The 26,149-nt window shown below is 37.8% G+C and overlaps 1 protein-coding gene across 1 annotated transcript; it reads left to right on the top strand.

The window, feature by feature from the left end:
* Nucleotides 1-12,506: 12,506 nt before the first annotated feature.
* Nucleotides 12,507-16,028, top strand: LOC140167890 (uncharacterized). Its single transcript, XM_072191181.1, has 5 exons — nt 12,507-12,546; nt 12,750-13,010; nt 14,145-14,183; nt 15,186-15,293; nt 15,617-16,028. The coding sequence occupies exons 1-5, from the start codon at nt 12,507-12,509 to the stop codon at nt 15,802-15,804; spliced, it is 636 nt and encodes a 211-aa protein (XP_072047282.1). The 3' UTR covers nt 15,805-16,028.
* Nucleotides 16,029-26,149: the final 10,121 nt, after the last annotated feature.

Consider the following 26,149-nt stretch of genomic DNA (forward strand, 5'->3'; position numbering starts at 1 on the left):
GACCAAGAGGACACCAAATTGCAAATTTACCGACGGTCTAAGGTTATTTTGGTTTTAAAAACGTCTGCTCCAAATCAAAATCAATCGGTCCAATAACATCAGAAGGATAAAGTTACTTTATTGACGTGGCAAACGATTACTTTCCAGGCATTTTACAGTGATTTTAAGCATTATTATATAAAGAGTCCTGTTATTTTTGTGAATACGTTAACAAAAACGTCGGAGAATTCGTTTATTTTTATTTCAATATTACTTTTATTTGGCGAAGTGTAGTCGCATTAGCGTAGCCAGGATTTTAGTGTGAGGGGCAAAGGCAAATTATCGTCCCATTTGTCAATTTTATGTCCAATTAAGGACACTTTATTCTTTGCGACCCCATTTTATCCCTCACAAATTTTAGTAGGGGCGGTTTGCCCTCTACACCGGCTCCTCCCTGGCTACGCCCCTGAACCGTTGAACAATACATTTTGTTTTACCTTTTTCTTATAATGAACAATCGAAACAACAGAAGAAGTATCTATTTACTTTGCAAATTTTCCAATCATCAGTTGGTGAAGCAGATACGCTGAGTCCAATCACGACTTGTCCGGACAATGTAGTGACCACAGCCCAACAAGGAACCACAAGCACCAACGTCTTCTTGAATCGATGCACAGCTGTAAACAATGGCGGCGTGGGCTACGCTTATTTCCAATTCAACGCTTATTACAACTCTGATATTAGATACACTGAAGGAATCAACTCGTTTCCCATCGGAACCACTGTTGTAAGATGCCAATCCAGAGATTCTGCTGGAAATATAGGGTCGTGCGTATTTTCTGTGACTGTAAATTGTAAGTGGTTTTAATCAAAATCAGGAGAAGGAGAAATATTAAAGACACTAATATTTGGAAATTAACCATACTAACCATATGATGAGAAGCTAGAGAATCAGAGATTACTTTAGCAAAATGATCTACTACATCTATTAAGCCTTTGTGATATATTTTTCCATTTTATAGCTGATGGCTCAATCCCTCCAATAGTGAGTGGCTGCGATCCTACAACATCAGCCTCCGCGAGTAACGTGAATACCTTTGTACCATTGGGACAGAGCAGTGACCAAGTTTCTTTTGTACCTCCGTCAGCAGGAAACGCTCCAGTAACAACACATAATAATTTCAACAATGGCAGTACATTCCCTCTTGGTGTCACGGAAATCATCTACATCTTTGGAACAATAGGTGCACAGTCAACTTGCAGTTGGTACGTCTACGTTGGAAGTAAGTCATGAATATCAGTCGTGAAATAGTGTTGTCTGATAATATGAAAGCTAAACACACGACACCTAAACACATATTGGAGCAGTCCAAAAATGCAGTAACACGATAAACATTGCAAACAGGTTAAATAATATATTAATTAATAGAAAGATGTCTGACCAGATCGACAGCACCCCCCTACAAACAAATCCTAGAGATTGTCACTCCCAACCGAAGTGCAATTAAAACCCTAATATAGCTCAGTAAGGACACTAGGAAAAACAATCAGACGGACCAGTGTATACTATAAATTATTTACAAGTAATTTAATTAATAATAATAATAATAATTCATTGAGTTTTTCTCCATCAATAAAAAAAAAACCAATACAGAGTTAACCAGAAAACTGGTTACCGGATGATATAACCTTATGTTTATGATCTTATTAAACCACACTGATTTCCTAATACAATTTGTTATGAAAATGGACTAAGTCCACAATGACCTGGATTAATTAATTACTTCATGAACATTCCAAAATTTGTCAAATTACAAACACTTTTGATTCCAAAATTCAAATTACAAATATTTTCAAAGTACAAATAGGATCTTTGTTGAATAATAATCAACTATAAAATATTGCAAGTCCAAATATGAATGTTGATGACAATCGATCTCAGAAATATTCTAAGTCCAAACGTGAATTTTGGATGAAAAATTGATCTCAGAAATATTCTAAGTCCAAACGTGAATTTTGATGAAAAATTGATCTCAGAAATATTCTAAGTCCAAACGTGAATTTTGATGAAAAATTGATCTCAGAAATATTCTAAGTCCAAACGTGAATTTTGATGAAAAATTGTAAACACCAAGATTATTGATTATTGTATTTAAAAATACTTTTCCCTTCCTTAGTGTACTACATTTTTAACAATTTTGATATAAACCCCAAACTTAATTTACTTGTGCACATTCGCGATAATTAGCGATGGATTTCGAAGAATCTTTTATAATTTTATAAATACCATGCAGGCGAATATAACGTCTGAAAATGCATTGAAGCGATGACTTGAATAATCGTTGTAATTACGGAGAAATACAGTTCATAAAATTGTAGCGAAGAGTTCTGAGATGAAATGTTGAGTTGACCTAGTTGACCCTCATGTAGACTTGACTTTGACCCCAGTTGTTTCCGGTTTTCCAAACTCAGGATAATCAGATAATTACAGGAACAAAACGGTGGAATTCGATCCAAACAAAAAAAATGGTGACTTGAACGACTTCCCCTCACACGGTGGTCAATTTCTCGGTACTGCCATCATCAAACACAGATGCAAGACCTCTAGACGGCACCCCTTGAGCTCGCAACCACATAATTATAATTCGTACCAATACCTTTATTGGAACCATTATTTATGTACATACTCTCGTATAATTTGCTTGGATGCAATTATAGTATGTATTAGTGGCCTTTTACGCGACTCATTGAAATCAAACCCGATTATTCGGGGAGGTGGTATAGATTGAAAACCACGTCTTTCCTCGTTGGATGTTAATGATCAAGTGACCCACCCAGTCATCCACGCGCTATCATTCAGCGGGATTCGAAACCTCGGCCTTTCCCGTACAAAACTAAACAATTGGTATTCGCATCCGAACATCTACTTTTTATTGTTCTGAAGTTTTCCCGATCGCCGTTTCGTTGCTCCGATTTCGCTTTTGACTGAACACGGTCAATAGGCATTGAATCTATACAACTCTTGGACGCATAGCACAAATCGAGGGAACTATTATTTAATGGCTAAATATTTTCACGAAACTCAAATCTGACGTGACAGAGATTTTGGCATCAGAAGGAAGATCGCTGAAATTTTAAGCCCGTGTATATAGATGTTATGAACAAAAACGTGATAGCCTCATCTCCAATTGTGATGTGCCACGCATACCTTTCCATGAGCCGCAAAATTGTTTTCCGTGAAACACGTTTTTTCTAATATCAAAACCGCTGTGCAATTTACATCACAATTTGGTCGGGAATCAGATTATTTTGGTACAGGCCTCAATGTGAGGTACAAAATACAGTATTAAAAAATCTGACCACGACCTTTTTATTATAACCATAATAATACCGTAAGAGTCTTGAAAAGGATTTACCATTAAGCATTGAGGTCAAAAGTTCCGTTATTTGTATAATGGTGGCCATCTTGTATTCTGTTGACTTCTGGAATACGCCAATGTTAAATTTTCTTTTTATTAATTGATATTTTGGAAGCTATCAAACTACCTAATAGATTTCGCTGTTTACATTTTTGGGTGAAAGAAGGTAAAAATTACACACTTAGTATTAAATTTGGCAAAAATGACGATAGGTGGAGATACATCTGAAATGTGCAGCCTTGCGTTTCGCATATTTTGCACTTCTGTAGACAGAATCGGTTTCTTTGAATATTTGCGTGAAATGCACGTATTAAAGCAGTCGCTCCTTTAAAACGGTACATCAGGTATTTTTGTGAAATAGAAGCAAATTAATCAAGGAGCACATTATGCTGCTCTAAAGTCCAAAACTACATATTATCTATATCAAGGTAGACTACTGTCAATTCTACTTGCACCAGTGCCTCTTTTGGTCAAGTTTTGTGATTTTTTGAGACTGTGGATGATGGAAATTTTACAATTTTCTTTAGCTCAACATCAGCTATCATCATCACTACAGTATACACATCACACCATATTGACTTTTAGTACTGTGGTTAATCTATGACAAGACCTTGTGTTCAATCAGCTGTATCAAGTGCTGGTCCTCATCATGACAGGCCATTCAACAACTCCTCCTATACCTTTGTACAGGAGCCAACCGTTGTTAATTCGTGATGAATCCACACTTTTACTGTAGCGTATGCGCGAACGCGAGCAAGACTACGCGTTACGCGAGAGCGCGTAAAATTCGTCATGCCTGGAACCTTTGTGCGTATGCAAGCTTACAAGTTGAATTCAGTATTTTCAGATAGCGGCTAAATTTTGCCGTTTTATTCTGTAGTTTTATTGATATTAACAGAGAAATCATCGAAGTTTTTGTAAGGCTTAGTGACAATGATTAACTGACATTTATTTCCCCGTGAAATAATCGTGAATTATACGATCTTTAGCTTCTTTTCGTTGTTGAAAGGGATTCAATCATGTTTCATTGTTGTTCATCACCGATTAACAATGATGCATCCGCATGGTTTACTACGAGCTAAAGCTGCCCTCGCGAAGTAAACCACGCAGACGACGCGGCCGCATCGTTGTTAAACGGTGATGAATCCCTAATTCAATAAAATCAATTGGCCTTGTAGCTATGTTTGGTGTTTGGCTATGGCTGGGTATTACAACGGGTGCTGAAACCATAATTTCCACCACTCCGCCGGTCAAACAATTCTTCGAATTTGGTCATTTTCTGGGAGCAAGAATCCCCTATTACAGCAATTCCAGTTCCACTTTTCAATATAGACTTTTAAGTGCTGGTGACATTCAGCCCAATCCAGGGCCTACAAGCCCCATTGATGAACATAATCATGAATTTCAACATGGTAAACAAATCCCTCTTGTTGACTCTGGTCTTAGATACGATCGTAACCAACTGCTTGATCTTAACCACGATCACTACACGGTCTGCCCCCAGGTATGGCATAGACTTATCGCCCTCGAAATATCTGCTAAGAAAAGAACTCGCAGAGGTAGTGTCGGTGGAAAACGCCAAGTTAATGGTAGCAATAACTGTAATAATGTGAGTAATGGCAGTGTCAACTCTAACCGATTCACAAATCTTCCTGCTGTCTTCATGACTAACGCTCAGTCTGTTAATAATAAAATGGATGAACTTGAAGTCATTTTAAGACAAGAAAAGATTGACATCTGTGTTATTACAGAGTCCTGGTTCAAACCAGACATGCCTTCCTGCAAAACTAACATCAGTGATTTTACAATGTTTTCTAAGTCCAGGGGTGATAGACGAGGAGGTGGAGTCGCGATTTATGTAACAAACAGTTTCCCTGCCAAAGAACTTGACATCACTGTTCCTGATGAATTAGAATGCGTTTGGGTGCAGGTGAGACCACATCGTCTACCGAGAGGTGTATCTGCGATTGTATTCTGTGTTATTTACATCGTAACGGATTCGCCCTTACAACCACTTTTAGCTCAGCATGTAACTGCAGGGGCGTAGCCAGCTTTCTTGGTCAGGGGGGGCAAAATAAAATTTTGGGGGCACAAACGAAAAAATTGCAGTTGCATCATACAATACATAGAGACTGTATGTCTTCGAGCTTGCCCGAAAAGGGCCTTTATGGTGATGATGGTAGAAAAAAAAATGGTATTTTACACTATTTTCGCCCATTATCCGGCTAAAAAAGGGCTTTATTGTTACAATGTGCGCGCGTAGCGCGAAAAAATTTTGTATTTTACACTATTTTGACCCTGAATTTCCTAGAAAGGGGCTCCTTGCCCTTTTTCTTTTCCTTTGCCCTCCTGATTTTCTCTTTCATTTTTTTGTCAGAGGGGCACTTTTTTCTTTCATTTTTTTGTCAGGGGGGGCACTCTGCCCCCCCCTGCCCCCCCGCTGGCTACGCTACTGTGTAACTGACAACATTGACCATCTGCGTTCTCGTTACCCTGAACTTGGTTTTTGTATAACTGGCGACTTTAATCGTATGGACATAACACCCATTACTCTTGGTAATCACCTCGAACAACTTATTACTTTTCCTACAAGAGGCCGTGCAACCTTAGACCTCCTCATAACCAACATCCAGCTTCACTATCAGGCTCCCTCTGCTTACTCCAACATTGGCAAAAGCGATCATGCCTCTGTTCTTTGGAAACCCAGATCCAAGCTCTCTGATAACATCATAAAAACGAGAATTACTCGCCCTTTCCCTGATGATAAGGTTAGAGCATTTGGGAGGTGGATCCAAGATCAAACTTGGAGTGAGGTCTATGGTTGCTCTGGTACTCAAAATAAGACTGATGCCATGTATTTAGTTCTTTGTGAAGGTATGTATTAATTTGTATTTTCCCAACAAAACTGTCAGAATACATCAAAATGACAAGCCTTGGATCACCCCAAGAATTAAATCTCTCATAAGAAAGCGTCAAATTGCTTTTGCGGCTAAGTCAACTCAGTGGCCCAAGCTGAGGAATCAGGTTATTAGAGCAATTGACAAGGCCAAGGTGTCATACTATGCTGATAAGGTCCGTAAACTTCAGACTGAGGACCCTCGTAAATGGTATCAATCGCTTAAGGTTATGCTTAATAAAAACAATAGTGAACTCAATATGCATATAAAAGACATTGATGAGAGTGATCACAAGGCCATGGCCAATGCAATCAACACAAAATTTGTTGGTGTTTCTAGTCATGTTCAGCCGCTTGACACATCTGCTCTCCCCGCTTTCCTCCCTGTTAAAGACTGCGTGCCCATCCTGAATCCCTGGGAGGTCTATCATGAGTTGCAGAAAGTTAAGGCGTCCAAATCTTGTGGCCCTGACGGCATCCCACCCAAGATCATAAGGGAGTTTGCGTATGAGTTGAGCGGTCCCATGACTGAAATACTTAACTCCTCTTTTGCTGAAGGCATTGTCCCCCATCAGTGGAGGTCTGCAATTGTTATCCCGGTTCCAAAACAATATCCCCCTTGTATTGACAAACTTAGACCCATATCATTAACTGATATATTTGCTAAAATTGCTGAGGGTTTCATCTCAAAATGGATTCTTGAGGATATTGCTGACAATATTGACATAAACCAGTTTGGTAACATCAGTGGCATTTCTACATCTCATTATCTGATTAATCTTATTCATACAATGTTCCTTGGTTCTGATTCACCTCAAAATATAGGCACTGTGGTCCTTATTGACTTCTCCAAGGCCTTTGACCTTGTTAATCATAATATTGCGATTGACAAGTTATTGGCCTTGGGTGTCAGGGGGGCTATAGTGCCTTGGGTCATCAATTTTCTCAGTGACCGTCGTCAATGTGTAAGATATAATAAAACATTGTCCGATTATGCTCAGTTGCATGCAGGTGTTCCTCAGGGCACCAAAATTGGTCCTATCACCTTCCAGGCTGTCATCAATGATGCGGCTCAGGGCTGCTGCTCTCATTACTGGAAATATGTTGATGATCTTACCTTTGCGGAGAACCGCAACTGTAATGAGGGCAGTAGTCTTCAGGCTGATCTTGATGAGTTCCTGGATTGGTCCTTGAGAAATCAACTTAAATTAAATCCTGACAAATGCCAAGCTATTTACATCTGTTACATGAGAAATCCACCTCCACCCACTGGCCTTAAAATTGGTAACACTTCTCTGAAGTATGTTCATCATGCCAAAGTTCTTGGTATTTACATCCAGGTGGATCTCAAATGGGATACTCAAGTTAATCATATATGCCAAAATGCCAACAAAAGATTGTTTATTCTTAGTAAGTTAAAACGTTTTGGTTTCAACACCACTGAATTGATCACCATTTATTCTTGTTATGTTCGCCCTCTCCTGGAATATGCCGATGTGATCTGGCATTCTTCTCTCACTGCTAAACAAGCCTTGACGATTGAACGTATCCAGAAGAGGGCCTGCAAGATTATACTAGGTTATAACAAGTTCATTTCTTACCAACATGCTCTCAGTACTTGCAACTTGGACCCCCTTTCCACTAGGAAGGAAAGTCACTGCCTTACTTTTGCTCAGTTGCTTCCATCATGTGAACGCACTAGCGGGCTTCTCCCTCGTAGAAGGAAGGAGGTCCATGGTAGGAGTCTCAGGAATGATGATGAGTTTTCCAGGCTGACAATGCGCACTGAAAGATTCGCCAACAGCCCGGTACCCTACTATATCCATCTTCTCAATAAGTAGGTTGTCTCGCCTCTGGCTTCCATCCTCTTCATTCTCCTCAGACTCCATCCAAAGTTGTTGTTTTTTGATTGCTCACATTTTGATATGTCTTATCTATTTGGTCTGTTTTTGTATATTCTTGTATTTATGTATATTTATATTTATATTGTATTTTTGTAAAACGGTACTCAATTCAGCCTTTGGCTGCGATGCATCTGTTTAATAAAACCTAAACCTAAACCACTCTTACCTTAAAGTTCATAGTAACTATTTTCAATTGTTGCGATTTGGTCGTTCGCAGCATGCAGCGAATGGTATTTAGCTTTGGCAAAAATTGCAATAATTATTTCAAGGATTCAAATATTACAGCTATACTTTTGTATGTCCTGTGGTTTTTGAGTTATGTTGTGAAGAGAGCTGAAACCACATCACCACGTCAACTCATTAACAACAATAAATCAATAAAGTTTTCTAAGTATATGATTTGTAGAAACTTCTGCAAAACATCAAGGTGTTATTTTTAATAATGTATTGATTTAGAAAATCGATCTTCTTGGCTGCCTAGACCAATAATACTTAGTCAGCTTTTAATATGACCATGATTACGATTACCGTAATAAATAAGTTGGTTGATAGCTTACTCTGTACTCCTGAAACTTGGGTTCGCAATGATTGTATTTCATGTTTTAGTTACTTTAGTTTTGAGTCAATCATTCTTTATTTTAAATCATAAAAGTTGCATAAAAATTAATGTACGAAGCATAATGAGTGAATAATATAAATCCCAATCTTGATAAAATAATAGTCTCAACGACTCATAAACAAGTACAATGCCAATTTCAAAATATCAATTAATTCACAGCTGAAGCTAATACGATTTGCCCAGACAATATTGTGACGACAGTGCCTGAAGAAGGAGCCACAACCGCATCGATCATATTAAAACAATGTACAGCTGAAAACAATTTCGGTCCAGGTTTTGCTTATTTTGATTTCAACGCCAATTATGACTCTGGTGTAATATATACTTCTGGGGCTGCCACATTTAGTCTTGGAACCACCATTGTCAGTTGTCAGACGAGAGACTTGGCGGGAAATATAAATTCTTGTGTTTATGCTGTGACTGTTAACAGTAAGTGGTTTTACGTCGTAAAATCAAAGAAAATGAAGTAAGAGCAGAATGAAAGGCAAGAGATCAGGGGCGATCCCCAATCGAAGTGACTGGACAGGGGTAAAAAACGAAGAAACGTGAAAGGAAGTGAGAGTATTTTTGTGCTTGTTATGTGTTTCAAAATAATATTTTTGGAAGTAACATATTGCAAGGTAAAAGAAGATAATGAAAGGTGGGTGCCGAGGAGACTCCCCGTGGTCATAACGATTCAGAAAAAGTATAGTTTGACCTATCTGCGACATACCGTTATAGAGTTATAAGCAAAAAGTCCAATTTTGGGGTGATCAGTTTTCGGGTCAAAAATTAAAAGTGCTCCGATTTCAGTAAAATTTGTCTCAAATTGTTCGTCATGTAAAATGAAGTCAAATAAGGAATAGATCTCACAATCTAGGATGTTTCGTTACCTAGGAAAAATCGCAAAATAGGTCATAGTCAATAGGCTCTAAAGGCTGCAATGGGGTTGACCTTTATTGTCGGTTTTGGCAATAACAAAGCATTGTAGATAGTATAAACTATTCCTTATTGAACTTAATTGTACATGACGAATAATTGAGACCATTTTCATTGAAATCGGAACACTTGTAGTTTTTGACTTCTGTGCGGTCAAAAAACGTCTGGAAAGTAAGAAAGAGGATCCGGGGGTTGTCACTCCCAAACAAATCCAACATTGCTCTAGCTCAACCAAGTTAATAATATATTTTTATACATATAGTCGTCCGATATCGGTTGTTGTCACATTGACTAAGACTCCCATCCCGGGTTGACCTGTGTCGTCTGTACCCATTATTAGGGAGAGTCATGCCCACCCTACCAGACTTCTTGTCAATGTACTTGTTTAATTAATATTTATAATTATATCCCTGTATCAACGTTATAAGTGTGGTAAAATACGGTAGCGTTTATGATAGACTGGTGAGCTATAAAAATCTTTCAATCCACAGCTGCTGGGTTGAGACCTCCACAAGTGAGTGGCTGTGATCCTGAAACTTCCGCCTCTATGAGTAATGTAAATGCCTTTGCACCATTGGGACAGAGCAGTGTACAAGTTACATACGTACCCCCCTCAGCAAGAAACGCACTAGTAACGACACATAATAATTTCAACACTGGCAGTATATTCCCTCTTGGAGTCACGGAAATCATCTACATCTTTGGAACACCAGGTGCACAGTCAACTTGCAGTTGGTATGTCAACGTTGAAAGTAAGTCACACATTATGATGGCTTGAAAGCCCCACTTTCCGGCGCACTTTTGGTTCAAGTTCCTTAGGGAATTAGTCAAGGTTAAAATTTATCCATGTAAATTATGTTCTGTCTGTCATCAAAGTAACAGGTGTATTGCCAGTTCTTCTGTGAAGACCTGGCCAGACGGGGCTTCCTGTTTAAGGAGGATAATATACGGAGCCCCGGAAGTGACATGTTAAAAACAATTTTAGGAAATTATCTCGAGATAATACAATTATGTAGCTTCTGGAACGTTTTGTGAATACAAACACAGACTGTTCTGCTTCTAGGTTCCAAAAAACATCACGAAATTGACATCTGTTTCTGACAAACTGCGCGCGTCTGAATTCAAACGTTTTCCAAAGTTATCTTTCTGCAATGATTCTTTGTTTGTGAATTAAATTACATGTAAATATGCTGTGTAAATATTCTAGTACATAAGTGATCTAATTTGAATTTTATTATATCAACAAGCACTGAGTGTCAGTTGTCCACGAAATCAAACTATTCAGACACCTACTGGATCAAACGTTTCGGTGTTCTTCGATGAAAATGGCGCCCAAGCAACAGGTGGTAATGGTATTTACACTTACACATTCGCTTACCAATCTGGTTCCATTTTACCTTTGGGGACAACCTCTGTGGCTGTGACAGCAACTGATTCTAATGGAGCTATTGGAACCTGTACATTCAACGTAGAAGTTCAACGTAAGTAGAGGTTGGTGCACCAACGCGGAGGCGCTGTTTGTGGAAGCAGGGCCGGATTTACCTTTTTGGGGGCCCTTGGCCAGGCCAAAATTTGGAGATTTTGAAGTTTTGCTTACATACGATCGACAGTCGTGGCGAATGCATTAAAATTTAGAGGGGGTACGAGCATAGAGCATGTTTTGTTCCGATTTCAATAGGACATTTGCGCGCGAAATAAATTTAACTTTCAGACTATTGTAGCGCAAAATGAAAATAAATTTTGCTATTTGAAGGGCTCTTTTTGCCCTATTTGGCCCAAGATAGTGTTTTTTCGGCTAAAAGGAAGATGTATAGGGTAATTTTGGGGCCCGAATTGTGGGAGCTCTGGGCACAGGCCCATCTGCCCAATGGTAAATCCGGCCTGAGTGGAAGTAATGGTGTCAGTGGTGGTGTTAGAGAATGTTTATGTGGGTGGGAATGTCCGGGGTGTATTTTGTAAACAAAACATACATATGAGTGTAGAAACTAAGAGGACACAAAATGTGCAAATGTACAGACGGTCTAAGATTATCTTGGTTTTAAAAACGTCTGCTCCAAATCAAAATCAACCGGTGCAATAACGTAAGAATGATAAAGTTACTTTATTGACGTGGCAAACGATTACTTTCCAGGCATTTTACAGTGATTTTATGCATTTTTATATCAAGAGTCCAGTTATTTTTTTATTTTAATATTACTTTAATTTGGCGAAGTGACCGTCGCCGTAGCGTAGCCAGGATTTTAGTGTGAGGGGCAAAGCCAAATTATCGTCCCCATTTGTCAATTTTTGTCCCATTTTTAGTCATATTAAGGACACTTTACTCTTTGCCGTCCCCATTTTATCCCTGACAAATTTCAGTAGGGCAGTACCCCACCCCCCCCCTCCCTGCTCCTCCCTGGCTACGCCCCTAAACCGTCGGTACCGGGGCACATGTCTCTCCCTTTGGTACACCAATAAACAATACATTTTGTTGTTACCTGTTCGTATAATGAACAATCGAAACAACAGAAGAAGTATCTATTTACTTTGCAAATTTTCCAATTATCAGTTGGTGAAGCAGACACGCTGAGTCCAATCACGACTTGTCCGAATAATGTAGTGACCACAGCCCAACAAGGAACCACAAGCTCCAACGTCTTCTTGAATCGATGCACAGCTATAAACAATGGCGGCCCGGGCTACGCTTACTTCCAATTCAACGCTAATTACAACTCTGATATTAGATACACTGAAGGAATCAACTCGTTTACCATCGGAACCACTGTTGTAAGATGCCAAACCAGAGATTCTGCTGGAAATATAGGGTCGTGCGTATTTTCTGTGACTGTTAATTGTAAGTGGTTTTAATCAATGTACGAAATAGCATGAGGAGAAATAGAAATGTTAAAGACACTATTAGGAAATTAACCATACTAACCATATGATGAGAAGTCAGAGAATCAGAGATTACTTTAACTAAATGATCTACTTCAACTGTTAAGCCGTTGTGATATATTTATTTTCTTATTTTATAGCTGATGGCTCAATCCCTCCAATAGTGAGTGGCTGCGATCCTACAACATCAGCCTCTGCGAGTAACGTGAATACCTTTGTACCATTGGGACAGAGCAGTGTACAAGTTACATACGTACCCCCCTCAGCAGGAAACGTTTTAGAGACAACACATAATAATTTCAACAATGGCAGTATATTCCCTCTTGGTGTCACGGAAATCATCTACATCTTTGGAACACCAGGTGCACAGTCAACTTGCAGTTGGTATGTCAACGTTGGAAGTAAGTGGTTCTCATCAGTTCATCGGTTGTATTTTACGTTACAAATTCTCTGGGAAAAATACATTTCCAAGTAATTCCGATTTTTACGCTTATCGTTATGAATAAGCCCAATCGCCATTCGGTTTTTGAGAGCAGTTTTGGGACACTTTGACCTCTGACATATCGGGGAAATTGACGTAATTGTTATTAATTTACTTATTATTGTCATAATGTTATCATTAAAAATACTTAAATAATTAATTTATAAAATAATAATATTTTCTACGTTTATTTCAATTATTGTAAAACATTTTAGATGATATTTTGTACGTACAAAAACCCAATATTTCTGCATTTTCCCAATAGATCAAAGGACAAAGTGTCCCAAAACTGCAAAAACTGTCCCACAATGCATTGCAAACTTCCAATGCCGATTTGGCTTATTGAGTGACGAATACGCAAAATCGTTGTTCTGAGTAAACGGCATTTGAACATGTTGGTGTCATTTCATCATAGATCGTCAATGTTTTTTGATAAATGTTTTTTGAGAAGTCGAGAAAATTTATGATCAATCATTTGAAATTTATATCATAGAAGTGAATGGGCAATATTTATTTACAATACTCTTATGTTATTGATGTATCAATGAAAACGGGTATTTACAAATATTCGGCTTTATGACAAATCCAAAAAATTCCCCGCCGCTGCGCTCGACATGGCAGTAAGCGTTTAGTCCATGCATACGTCACGTGAATATTGGACTTTAACAGTAACAACCCAGCAAACACGAAACGTTTTGCAGAAAACATTTAAATGTCGGGTTAAATAAAGGACATAAGAACATTTTAATAACATTCTAAAAACAAAAATATCAGCCCAAAATATTTTACCGTATCGTTTTTAAAACCTTTATATAACCCGATATTTAAATGTTATTAAAACGTTTTTAATAAACGTTTTAAGAACATTTTGTGTTTGGTGTGATAACCTGTTGCATGGTTTTCCAGCTGCTAAGATTTGCATCATTGCAATGTGTGCAGAACGCGGCAGCTATACTTGTGATTGTGATTAGTTGCACATTATGGCTTTAATATATGAAAGATAATATGATCTATTTATGATTGGATTTAATTTTTGTATTTCTGTTTATTCCAGATTCGTCAACAAGACGACGAAGAGATCATGCGCTAGATGGTAAAGATCATAGTGTAAATTGAATTAAACTTTGGCTCAGAAAAAGATGCCTAATTTATACAATAATAAATTTGTTCTATAATTGTACAGATGAAAAAGTCATGCTTTGTTATTTAAAGTCCAATGATCATAATTTCTGTTTGATTCATTATTGGACATTTCTTCCTTCATTTTTGGAAACTGAACATTTCTGTCACATCATGTTCAAATTGTTTTGGATTTAGTTTAAACACTACACTCTGAGCAACTAAACGTAAGATGGGCGAAGAGGGGCATGTCCTAGCGGTATTTGGGCTCATATAATTATTGAGTGAAATAAAGCTGTGGAATGGTAAGGGTCTGTAAAGGAGATCCCAAGATTTGATATAAGTGGTGTCAATCCCCCCGGCCCATGATGTATTATTAACCTTAACTCAAGAACCGTAAGCCCTATCGAAATATAAATGTTTGGCTTCCTTGACTCATTCCCTATAAGATCAAGTTATTAATATTAAGAAGTACACTGTACAACTTTCTAGTTAAATGGCTGAAACTAGACAAAAATGGTCCTTGCCTGCCATGCCACTCGCCGTAATTATACCATGCACGACCGTAATTTTAAATATACAGATAACTGGATTATCAATAAGATTTTGCATTGGCCAGTCTTTTGTGTCTTTTCCATGTCTAAAGAGTATTTAAGCATACGCGAGTATTTCAGACTGAATGTTGGGAGTTTGGGTATTCGACTTTAAGAGATCCGTCAAGGACCAACAAAATCTGGAAAAGTTTCAGAAGTCGCTTCAAAATGGTTCTTAAATCATGAAAATGCCCTTAAACCATTTTCTTCTCAGAAATAGGCCTACAATATGAAGAAAAAACTGAATCGTATTATCTCTGAATGTCCCTTTTGCATCACAGTAAGGTGTATATAAACCTAAAAGGCAAATGACCTATAGGCCAAAACCCACAAACCCCCCACAATGTTTGTAAACATTTTATTATAAAATTCCACATACACAGGATGTGATCCATTTTGCGAACTTACTGGAGGAATGTGTAAAATAAGAGAAGACGACCAACAACCTGCATGTTTCTGGCCAGAAGAAGAGATAAAGCCGCTGCGTGAGGGTAAATATTCGTCAGTATTTAGTTCAATACCCATTTTTGCTCGATATTTCATTTTTCTTCTTCTTAAATATATTCATAGTGCTTCTAAAATTGTTGTTGAAACTCAAGGATATTAATTAATTAATTATTGATTATTGAATTAAACTCTCAAAACGTGTCGTTTGACTGCTGTTCTTTCAGCGGGGTAATATTGAGTAAGAAAATATATTCCCACAATTTATTAGACTCGAGAATTTGCACAGAATAGCCTTTGTGATACTGATTAATTATATGCCTGCAACTTTAACATGATCCTATTTCCTCATTTTTATCGACTCTTTCAGAAAATTCCGATAATGAAACGAAATCTGAGCATCTACGAAGACAAAATATGTTCACCATCTTCAATATTGACGTTCTGGTTGTGTTGCTGGTGCTTCTAACCACTGCTTGTGTTCTTTTTGCAATTTTCTGGTTTTTATTTAAGAAAAATTGTAACATGCCGAGCACAAATAATGAAAACATAAAATAGCTGGCATATAACAATAAGAGTGCGTTTCTGTATTATAAATATATACATAATGTTTACAAGTTGGTAGATGGGTGGCGTGTGGCTTTTTATTATAGGCCTATATCTTCAGTTATTCTGCAAAAACAAATTATAGCATAACTGCACTTTTTCTTAAAAGTAAGTGAAAACTTGAAAAGTGAATGTCGTAAAACGTCTTAGCTTTCAATAGTTATTTAGAAAGTGAAATAAGCTAATGTTATCAAAATGTGATTTTTTTTTGTCTAGTTAAGTTGGGTCATAATTACATAAACCCAAATTTATTTGATTGATTGATTGACTGACTGACTGGTGACTGATTGAGCGATCGATCGATTGATTGATTGATTACGTTCTGGTACACCAGAACGAAATTACAACACATTGTCTATGATGGAGCAACTCGCAAACGCAAAATTGGAATCAATATTATATATTTACTGAAAAATTTCACAAAAAGAGGATGCTAGGATCACAAAATACTCCTTTAATAAACCAGAATGCGGATTACAATCCTGATACAAGAATAAAGATGCATACAATATAAAATGTTTTTATACTTTGGTTTATTTTTATATACATTTTTATAACTTCATATCATTAAAATATTGATGAACTAATATTTATGGAAAGCGTTTAATTGGACAATATCTATTGGACATGGACAAATCGGCAGTTTTTGAATATAATTATGTAATCGGTGACATTCATTGGACAGTACACCATATACACCTTGTGGTTTAGAGTTACAGTTAAGGTTTAGAGTTAGAGTAAGTGTAAGGGTTAGGGTAAGTTTTTGGGTGTGGATGGTATCACTCGTGGTAGTTTTGGATGAGAAAACGGACATTTTGATGTCAATATAGAAAATATTTCAATTTTCCAATATTTTTGGATGAGAAAAAATTGCTGTTGGTGCGAGATAATTTTTCGCATCGTAGTGTGTTTGTCAATCATTATTTTCTCATTGAAACTGGTGAGAATTGCTAATCTCAGTAAATTGAGCTCACCAGAAGCATGATTTTTTCTCATAAAAAAGAAAGAAAAGAAAAGAAAATTTTCATTCTTTCCATTTTGCCCGTTTCTCATCAAATTGTCCGTTTTCTCATCCAAAACTTCATCTAGTGTATTGTATAGTGATTCCCAGTGGATAATATTTATTTACGCTTACAAGTGGACACAATTACATGAAAAAGTAGTTTTCGTGTAATGCGGTGAACACTAACAATATAATTGTGATATAATCATAATTGTTGTCCCGTGAATTTCAGTTTACGAACTACCATCATTTAGCGGTGTTAGCTTAGTCAAAGGTCCCGAATAATATATAAACCTGCATGCCAAACAATATAATTAAGCATTTACGCTAAACAATAAATTTTAGATAATATTGCTCGGCGCAAGTTGGTTTAGAAGGAAAGAATAGGTGCTGATAAAGTAAAAGAAACGAATAAATAAATGTAATAATAATTATTATGGAAACTAAACACATAGCAGTACTAGGCAGCCATTCGATGACATCAAATAATTGATGCGGTAATTAATACCCCCAGTCAAATGTATTTCACACCTGCCAAACAGTCACCCAAATTCGAAAACTGGACGTTGAATGTATACTCTCATGAATATTGATTGGTAACATTCTCCAATACACATGGAAAGGTTTCTATACAAAAACGATTCTCTTATAAACCATCATGCGCACAGTTTCAACCTCGATACACCTGAACACACATTTTCGTCCACGAGCACTCAAGCAAACAGTGAATTGTCTCCGCGCAGTCTTTAATTTCACTACACGGTTGAGTGCATAGCAATGTAAGAGCTGTGGACATTCTAGCTGAAAATGGGCCACTTTGATTGGTTTTTGTTGACACCTCAAGTGTTCCCTTCATCCAGTCAGAATTTTTTTATAACAAACGAAAGCTATATAAACACTTCCCCCTAAAAACAATTTTCGTCACTTGGTCAACAGATAACGCAATTCAATGTTATAGCAAAGCGAATGTGGATAATCTGTTGTAAACTACCTATCCAAGCACATTTTTGACCAAAATGTAGGTTTTAAAAGTCAAAACCCCAAGTTTATGTCATTAAATGAAAAAGCACACTTATATTGTCCTGTTATGGAGCTCCGTTCCCGATTTTATTATAATCGGATGGCAGCTCCATGACGTCATTAACTCTAACCATTTATGAGTCGGTGCATTGAGGACTAAACCAGCTTGGCAAAGACTGCCCCACCCTTGTTGGGTCAGTTGATTGCAAGCTGGCCGGTCGTCAACACCTCTTTAATTAGTGAGTATGTTTTAAACATCAATTTGATTTGTAGTAATTTGAAATAAGAATTAAATATATTGCAAAGAAATTAATTTATTGGTTTCAGCTAGTTATTTTGTGTTTGATCTCGGTTTCCTCTTTTGGCGTTTAACGTCATAATAAATTGGTGGAGAATCCGCGGTTTTCTTTTCATTTAATTCTTAATCGACAATACCACCTGTACACTTCTTTTAAATTTCGCGCCTTATTGCTGTGAGCTTTGTTCAGTGTATCCATTCAGTATTATTCAAGCTTATTCATTTCACTGCAATATTCATTCACTGCTTGGAAGTATTATAGGCTATGTTTGTCGTGTAGTACCGGCCAGCTAGCATTCTACTCGGCATATTTCGGCATTATTTGGGTATGTAATTTTATTTATTTTAAAACTTTGTGTTTTACGGGCGTGGCATTGTCATGTAGGCCTTGTTTATTGAAATTATTATTTGTACTGGGTATGCATATAGCCCACAAAAATCTTGGTTATAATTATTCCATCGTCTGTTGCCACACGTAAATGAAATAAACAGGGTGTCCCTGAAAGAACTGTATCGTCGGAAACTTAATTGTATGGGTACTTTAACGCCACAACTAAACATAACTACATAGCTGGTGTGGTTTAGAAATAAATCAGCTATTACATACTTTTTGAATTTTGACAATTGACCACATTGTTCGTGAAATATAAGAATTCTACGAAAGTCCCTCATTTTCAAACCTTTCCACGGATTCAATATCAATCGATAATCTGTATTCGGAGTGATAATCACTGTGCATCATTAGCGCTTGAGGCTTCTATTATCATTGACAGATATTTGACTCCGTGGAGCGGGCTGAAAATGGGATAGTTTCGTAAAATTCTTTTATTTCAAAAACGGAGCAGTCAATTGTCAAAAAGTAAGTGGTAGCTGATATATCCCTTAACCACATCAGCTATTTAGTTATGTTTGGTTTATGCGTTAAAATATCCTAACAGTTCAGTTTCCGACGATACAGTTCTTTGTGGCACACACTGTAGATGGTAGTAATAATTCATTTCAGTGTATTCATTGCTATTTTATCCGCGTTCCCAGTCTTTTGTTCAGATATTTTGGATAACGCCACGCTTGTTGAACCAATGGTTGAACAAGAGTCATCACCGGTAGTCACCATGTCTAAATATGAAGGGCATTTTAAAGAATCATATTCTGGCAAACCAGAACTTAGAAGAGAATTTAGAGTTGTTTATGGCACACTGAGTAAAGCCCATTGGATATATCCTTGTGAAGTACGAAGATTCACATGTGAAAATGTACAGCAAGCTATTACAACAAAAATATCACGTGTTCCACTTACCATTGACTCCTATCTTTACCAGCTGTGTTTCTAAGATATATTCCTGTTTTAAATTACCATTTCTGCTCATAAACTTTAATCAAAACTGGGCAAAATTGCAGTGCCTCTGTTGCATTTTTAATCAGCATGGGGGGTCGCCGTAGATAGCTGGTCGGGGGATTTTTACAGGACAGTCAAGTGTAGCCAACAATCGGGCTTATTACCCTGATTGAAACGAGGTCTCTTTTTTTATCATGGGTCATCTGCCCCGCCATTACCAGATGCCACGGGGAGAGCGGATTCTTTTGGTACTGTTGGGAATTGAACCCGGGACCTCTTGCACCAAAGGCAAAAACCTTACGCTGCTCCCTTTTGTTTATACAAAATTACTTTCATGTTCTATGCTGATGTTACAAATTTGCTAGCGTCACACAATAATCCCAATAATTGAGTTAACACTATTTAAATATTGATTTTTCTCATATCGAATATCTATCAATAAAAGATGCATACGACAAGGCAATGTTCACCTGTTTCGCTCATTTCTCTTTAGTCATAATTACTTGTTACATGTTTACTTGATTACAATCTACAGGTTGTTGCTGACAATTTAGATAAAGAAATCATTGGTAAATGCCCTACCATGTCTACTATTCAGGGATTAGTAATTTCAGTTGATAATTTCGGGACTGATTGCTAGTTCTAATGTTCGCTACTCCCAAAGTTCGTTAGTCCTAAGGTTCGCTCGCTAGTCCTGACGTTCGCAAGTCCTATGGTGTGCTAGTACGTAGGTGCGCTAGTCTTAAGCTGCGCTGGTCATAAAGTTTGCTAGTCCTGAGGTGCGCTAGTCCTAAGGTGCTCTAGCCCTAAGGTGCTGTAGTCCTAAGGTGCTGTAGTCCTAAGGTGCTCTAGTCCTAAAGTGCTCTAGTCCTAAGGTGCTCTAGTCCTTAGATACGCTAGGCTTAAGGTGCGCTATTCCTAAGATGCTCTAGTCTTAAGATGCGCTAGTCCTAAGGTTCACGCTAGTCCTAAGGTGCGCTAGTCCCAAGGTTCACTAGCCTTAAGGTTCGCTAGTGTTAAGGTTCGCTAATCCTAAGGTTTGCTTGTCCCAAAGTTCGCCAGTCCTATGGTTCGCTAGACCCAAGGTTCTCTAGTCCTCTATATTCTCTGGCAAGTTGAGCTATCTGGGTACATTCAGATTCTGGGCGTTAAACAAAGGCGGACAGTATTCAAGTTGGTAAGGATGGCTTTAGACGAGAGGAAGAAACTCTATCCTATGTAATATTACAGTTTGAACATAATGCTTGCTGAGACCAAGGAGTTTGTGGACAACAATGTACCCAAGAATTCAGTACTTGTGCCATGTTCAATCGCTATATATGTTGTGAATATGCAGAAGGGGTGTTCCGGAAGCAGGTGAGACGGTCATATTATTATTATAACCCGGGATTATAACCCATTAAGCCCTGACTTACATCCAAAAAAGAAAACTGTCTGTAGAAAAATGCCTTACATACTTGGGTAATGGTATTCAGTCGTGATCCCGTTTCTAGAATGTCGACCAAAGTAGATCATATCATCGCGTCTCTTCAGATCGCCAGCAGTGTATCATAATTACAGGGTCCGCAACTTAAGGGATATGTTGGGGTTTTTGTGTGATTTGTTCGAGTTTTTGACAACCCTGGATAACCCAAGAAAGCCTCTAATAAAGCTTATTTTCATTGGGGTCCATTTGAATACCGGGACGGCTTGGGAACAGTCAGGGGTTAACACCGTACTCTTTTTGAAACTGGCTGCGAGATACATGTACAGGTATGACTCTCTGCACACGGGACCAACGGCTTAGCGTCCCCTCCGAAGGACGGGATACTTTCTTTCATGATTAATTTACCCAATTCTAAATGAACCATGGGGAGAGCGGAAGTCTGAATTTAATCAACGGAGGTTGCCAATTACACTTTAATCAACAGAGGTTGCCAATTAAATTCAGACTTTTTTTCAAGTCAATATCCCAGCAAATCGCCACCGCCGGGAATTGAACCCGGGACCTCATGCACTAAAGGCAAGTACCCTAACCATTCCGCCACGCTCTCCCCTAATACTTTTTAAAATAAGTCTTGTTTTACACATGTGATCCATAGCGTCACGCATCATTGCGTTCAGTCACAATAGTAAATTGTGTAAGAAAAGAGGCTGTTCTAAAAGTTGCACCGGAGTTCATAGCAGTCGGGTTTTCTTTAACAAACATAATGAATAGACCTGGCCTACTGTATTGTTTGAGAGTTGGCTTCTATGGTCACAGATGCAATTTTTAACACTGTTAAAGGGGTGTGGTATGAACGTTTGGACAGTATTTTTGTCGGTCATGAAAGCACATCAGACGTATCGGATTGCATTCTGAATACGAAGAATGTCCTTCTGATATCAAATAATTTTGATTTTTGTTTTAAATTTGCGATAATATAAAACACATTTTATGGCAAGTGATTAAAAATTGATATTTCTAAATAAAGTTAAAACAGTCATCGAAGTAAACTTTTTAAATCTAATGATAAATAAATCCAAGTAATGTGAATTATACACAGTACAGTGCTCAACCAAGAAGGGAGCTGGAATATATTTTAAATGAACTTGGTGGTTTATTAAGGCATTGTTGTTTACAACGTTTCATGAAGGCCAGCCAAGCAGGCTAGGCCGAATTACACTCATCAGAATATAATGAAAAGTGATGATATTCACTAGAACTGATGATTTTTTGAAGAGGATAATAAGCTTTTACCTATGTCTATAGAATTCTTAAATAGCTCTAGTCTTTGTTTGCTTTGCCTAAATCCTGTTCAAGTGGTGGGTTACAAAGCATTGTATTTTGTCTAGGTATGTATAACCAACAATTAACAATGAGAGGACATTCCTGAACCTTGTTGACTTGGGGATGATTTGAAATGACCGCCAATTATGACTGTTTGATATTTATTACCAGCAATGTGGTAAAAGAGACACATGTAGAACCGAAATAAGGTACCATTTTGTTGAAGGAGCAAATTTCAACAAACCATAACCCCGCTTCTGGATATGGTTTGAAGTCAAATGATATACCATTGTAAAGCTTATGATATATATTTTCTAAACACGAAATAAAACAAAATTGACCGGGGCCGACTTTATGGCTGGTTTGTGGTGAACAGTCACAAATGTCCTTATAATGATAAATGCGTTTTTATTTTTAAACCAGTCTTTTCCTTTAATGTTAATCATGTTGAATTTTGGAAAAGATATTTAAAAGTTCATGCACACACACAGAAAAAAAATACACTTTGTAAGTTGTGTAAAAGTTTACACATCCACTACAGTACGTATAGAACCGCAACATAGTTGTGTATAATTTTACCTAATGCATGTTTTGTAAAAAAAAACACCAAATTATTATGTAAAAATTCACATATATGCTAAGTAAACATTTTACACAACTGCTTTGTCTGCCATATTTACTTAGCAAATATGTACTTTTGTACATAACAGTTTGGTATTTTTTACAAAACATGGACTCGGTAAAATTATACAAAATTATTTTGCGGTTCTATACGTACTTAGTGGATATGTAAAATGTTGTGTATTTTTTTTTGTGTAGCGATATAATCATTCGTCTACCGGGTAGTTAGGGCACAGATGGGACAAGATCTGGTTGTACTTGACCGGAATCTATAGGCTTACTCATGATACTCTATACATGATAACTTGAAGCTGCACGCGCACGCATATCTCTAATAATGTAAACTGGGCGCAAAGAGAAGTAATTTTTCACAAGGTCATATCTTAAAATCCTCTCCATAAAAATGAACACACAGGATTACTTCAATATTCTACTCTGAACACATGTTAGTAACCATGCAGTTGTCCAACTGACACAACAGCAAAATGCACTGACACGGAACAGCTTCCTGGACCACATTCACAGGCGAATGATTAGCACCCAGCAAAAGAAATATGTGAGAATGCGTACAAGATCCTTACACATGTGATAATTTCCAAAGTGTAAGACAGTGGAATGGGGCTGCTTCTGCTTTTCACACACTTTCTTCTAGAAACAGGTCTTGTTCCACACTATTCCACTTACTCACAGATTTCTTGTGTTGGGTGCCAATTATTGTGCTGTGAATGTAGTCCAGGAAGCTATTCCATGTCAGTGCATTTTGCTGTTATGTCAGTTGGACAACTGTTTAGTTACTGACCAGTCTTTAGAGTAGAGTATTGAAGTAATCCAGTGTGCAATTTTGGTTCATTTTTATGGATATGACCTTGTGAAAAATCACAATTTTCTTTTTGAGCCCAGTTTACATAAAAGAGCTACAACGTTCCAAAAACCACTTGATCATTTTCTTTCTTACCTTCAAATTTCTCGATGTACTCTTGCAGTCAGTCCGTGAGCACCTTCTCCATAATGAAGCAAATTTCACTTTCCGATTAAGTTTACCACAATGTTGCACCAGAATTATGTGCGTGTCATTTATTTATAATACGTTACGTAGAATAACTTTTCTCCAAACAGCGAAGTATTTTGGGCTGTCATTTTACTTCACTTCATGCAATGATTACACAATCTAGAAAAACTAACTTCGTTACAGTTCAAATATATATTTGACGCATTCACAAACTGCTATGATAAAAGCTGTTAACAAACTTTTACATAATATTGTGTATAATTAATTTTACATCGTGTTTTTTTACATAACATGTGAATATTTCTTTGTGTGCAGGGTTGACGGCTCTGGTTCACTTACTCCTTGAAAGGCAGAGATATAGACTATGTAGACTACAATGTTTTTTCGGGGTTTTTTGTTTTGTTTTGTTTTTTTTCACAAAGCCCTGGTTCACCGTTCATTGCACCAGGTGTGATTTTAGCGCTACAAATTGCTGTTTTCGCAATAAAGGAAACCACAAATAAAAAGTAATGTACTTTCATGTCTACACAAACCTAACGCAATAAACTTCAACAGCTGTTGCAGTTTACAATTGCGTTTACAATTGCGTCATTCGCACCTACATCCATAGTCGGTAAGATAAACGGGGTGTTGTGCTGCTGGTGGTGGTGGTGACAGTGGCTGATTTCTGCCGTCAGCAAGTCAGCAGTTGCTGATAAGGCCCCCTTGCTATTTTGGTCTGTATCTCAGTTAAATTGGATTGTGCCGAACTAATGCTCACTTGGGGATTGTTTCTTTCCCCCAACCCCAGCTCCCCCGACACTAGTGAGGGTACGCCTATGAATTGAACTCCTTACTATCGGATTCCCGGGCTACTTTGCTGACAGGACCCTTTTCGTTAAATCCGCCACTGGGTGGTGGTGGTGGTGATGGTGGTTTTGTTGTTGTTGGTGGTGGTGATGGTGGTGATGGTGGTGGTGGTGGTGGTGCTGCTGCTGCTGCTGCACAGCTTGACCATTGCTTGACCTTTGACCCCTAATGGATTGAAATGTTAACTATGCAATCAGGCAGCGAATGGCATGATAGAGCCGGCAACTTGTGAAACCGCCCGGCCGTATGGGATTTTCCATATACTCGGTTAGTTTTGTGGGGTTCATTATCGAACCCCAACGGTTTTAGCATGTATTTATATTATTTATTGACATACGTCTATTTGTTTATGATATTTCAAGCGTTTTAAAATTTCAAAATAATCCCATTCAATTACACGGTTGACGATGAAAATTTACTGAATTTAGAGAATGCAATGCGACCACCTGTATGCAATACAAAATAAATTTTAACAACAAGATATGTCAAAGCTTAGTGCTGCATATGACCTTAGTGAGACATAACATAAAGTCAATGGCGGCGTTTACATACAATGTACAGTTTGGGGTTAAAAGGTCAAAATGTGTAAAATTTCTAACATCGAGGTATGGCAAATCTGAGTGCTGCATGATAGACCTTAGTGAGACAAAACAAAACAGTTAATGACTCTTTGTACAATGTTTACTTTGGGGTGAAAAGGACAAAATATGGAAAATTCAAAGGGACGCTCATTTGGTGGTCTACGCAGTACGCCTTAACCATATCGCGGAAAGTAGGCATGTTGCCTATGGGGGTCGGCGCTAAGTCAGGTTTGCTGAGTGAACTCAAAAATAGCGCAAATAGCGCGTGAGTAGACAAAAGAAACTTGCCGCGTATGATAGGCGATGTCGCCGGATCTGAATGCTGTACCGGTGTCAGTTGAATTCGAGTACGCTTAGAGGGCACAGGCATGGAAAATTCCAATTTGTGTGTTTATTAATCCATGGTCTTAACGAACCAAAATAGGGATATGCTATACTCTTTTTGGGGGTATCGATGAAAGAGAATAAATGATATAGCTATTCGCTGTGTACTCAGATTCTATTAACTCTAGTTATAATTTCGTCGTCGGCTTATGTCAGTACGAGGCCGGTCGAGTTCAGATCCGTCGGAACACGCTTTTCAATACGGAATAAATGCTAACCTCATCGTGATATCATCCAAGCAGCAAAGTTCATTTCCCATTGAAAAAGCGTTATCCGACGGATCTGCAGTCGACCATTCTGGTACAGCTCGCTTCCGGAACATTTGCTTGGTTATTGATTACTTATTTTGGTTATCCAAACTATGCGATGACTCATTCAGCAGAATGTTTCTCTGTCATGCTCCATGGCTTGTCGCCCACCTTTGTCTTTATCTTGGACTTGCCTCAA

Source organism: Amphiura filiformis, chromosome 1, assembly GCF_039555335.1.
Source record: "Amphiura filiformis chromosome 1, Afil_fr2py, whole genome shotgun sequence".
NCBI classification, from domain to species: domain Eukaryota; kingdom Metazoa; phylum Echinodermata; class Ophiuroidea; order Amphilepidida; family Amphiuridae; genus Amphiura; species Amphiura filiformis.

Bases quoted from the DNA above. Each gene is read 5' to 3' on its own strand.
- LOC140167890 (XM_072191181.1), top strand. From the start codon at position 12,507: ATGCCAAACCAGAGATTCTGCTGGAAATATAGGGTCGTGC. The intron at 12,547-12,749 runs GTATTTTCTGTG...CTTATTTTATAG, and splicing joins CTGGAAATATAGGGTCGTGC to CTGATGGCTCAATCCCTCCA. The intron at 15,294-15,616 runs GTAAATATTCGT...CGACTCTTTCAG, and splicing joins GATAAAGCCGCTGCGTGAGG to AAAATTCCGATAATGAAACG.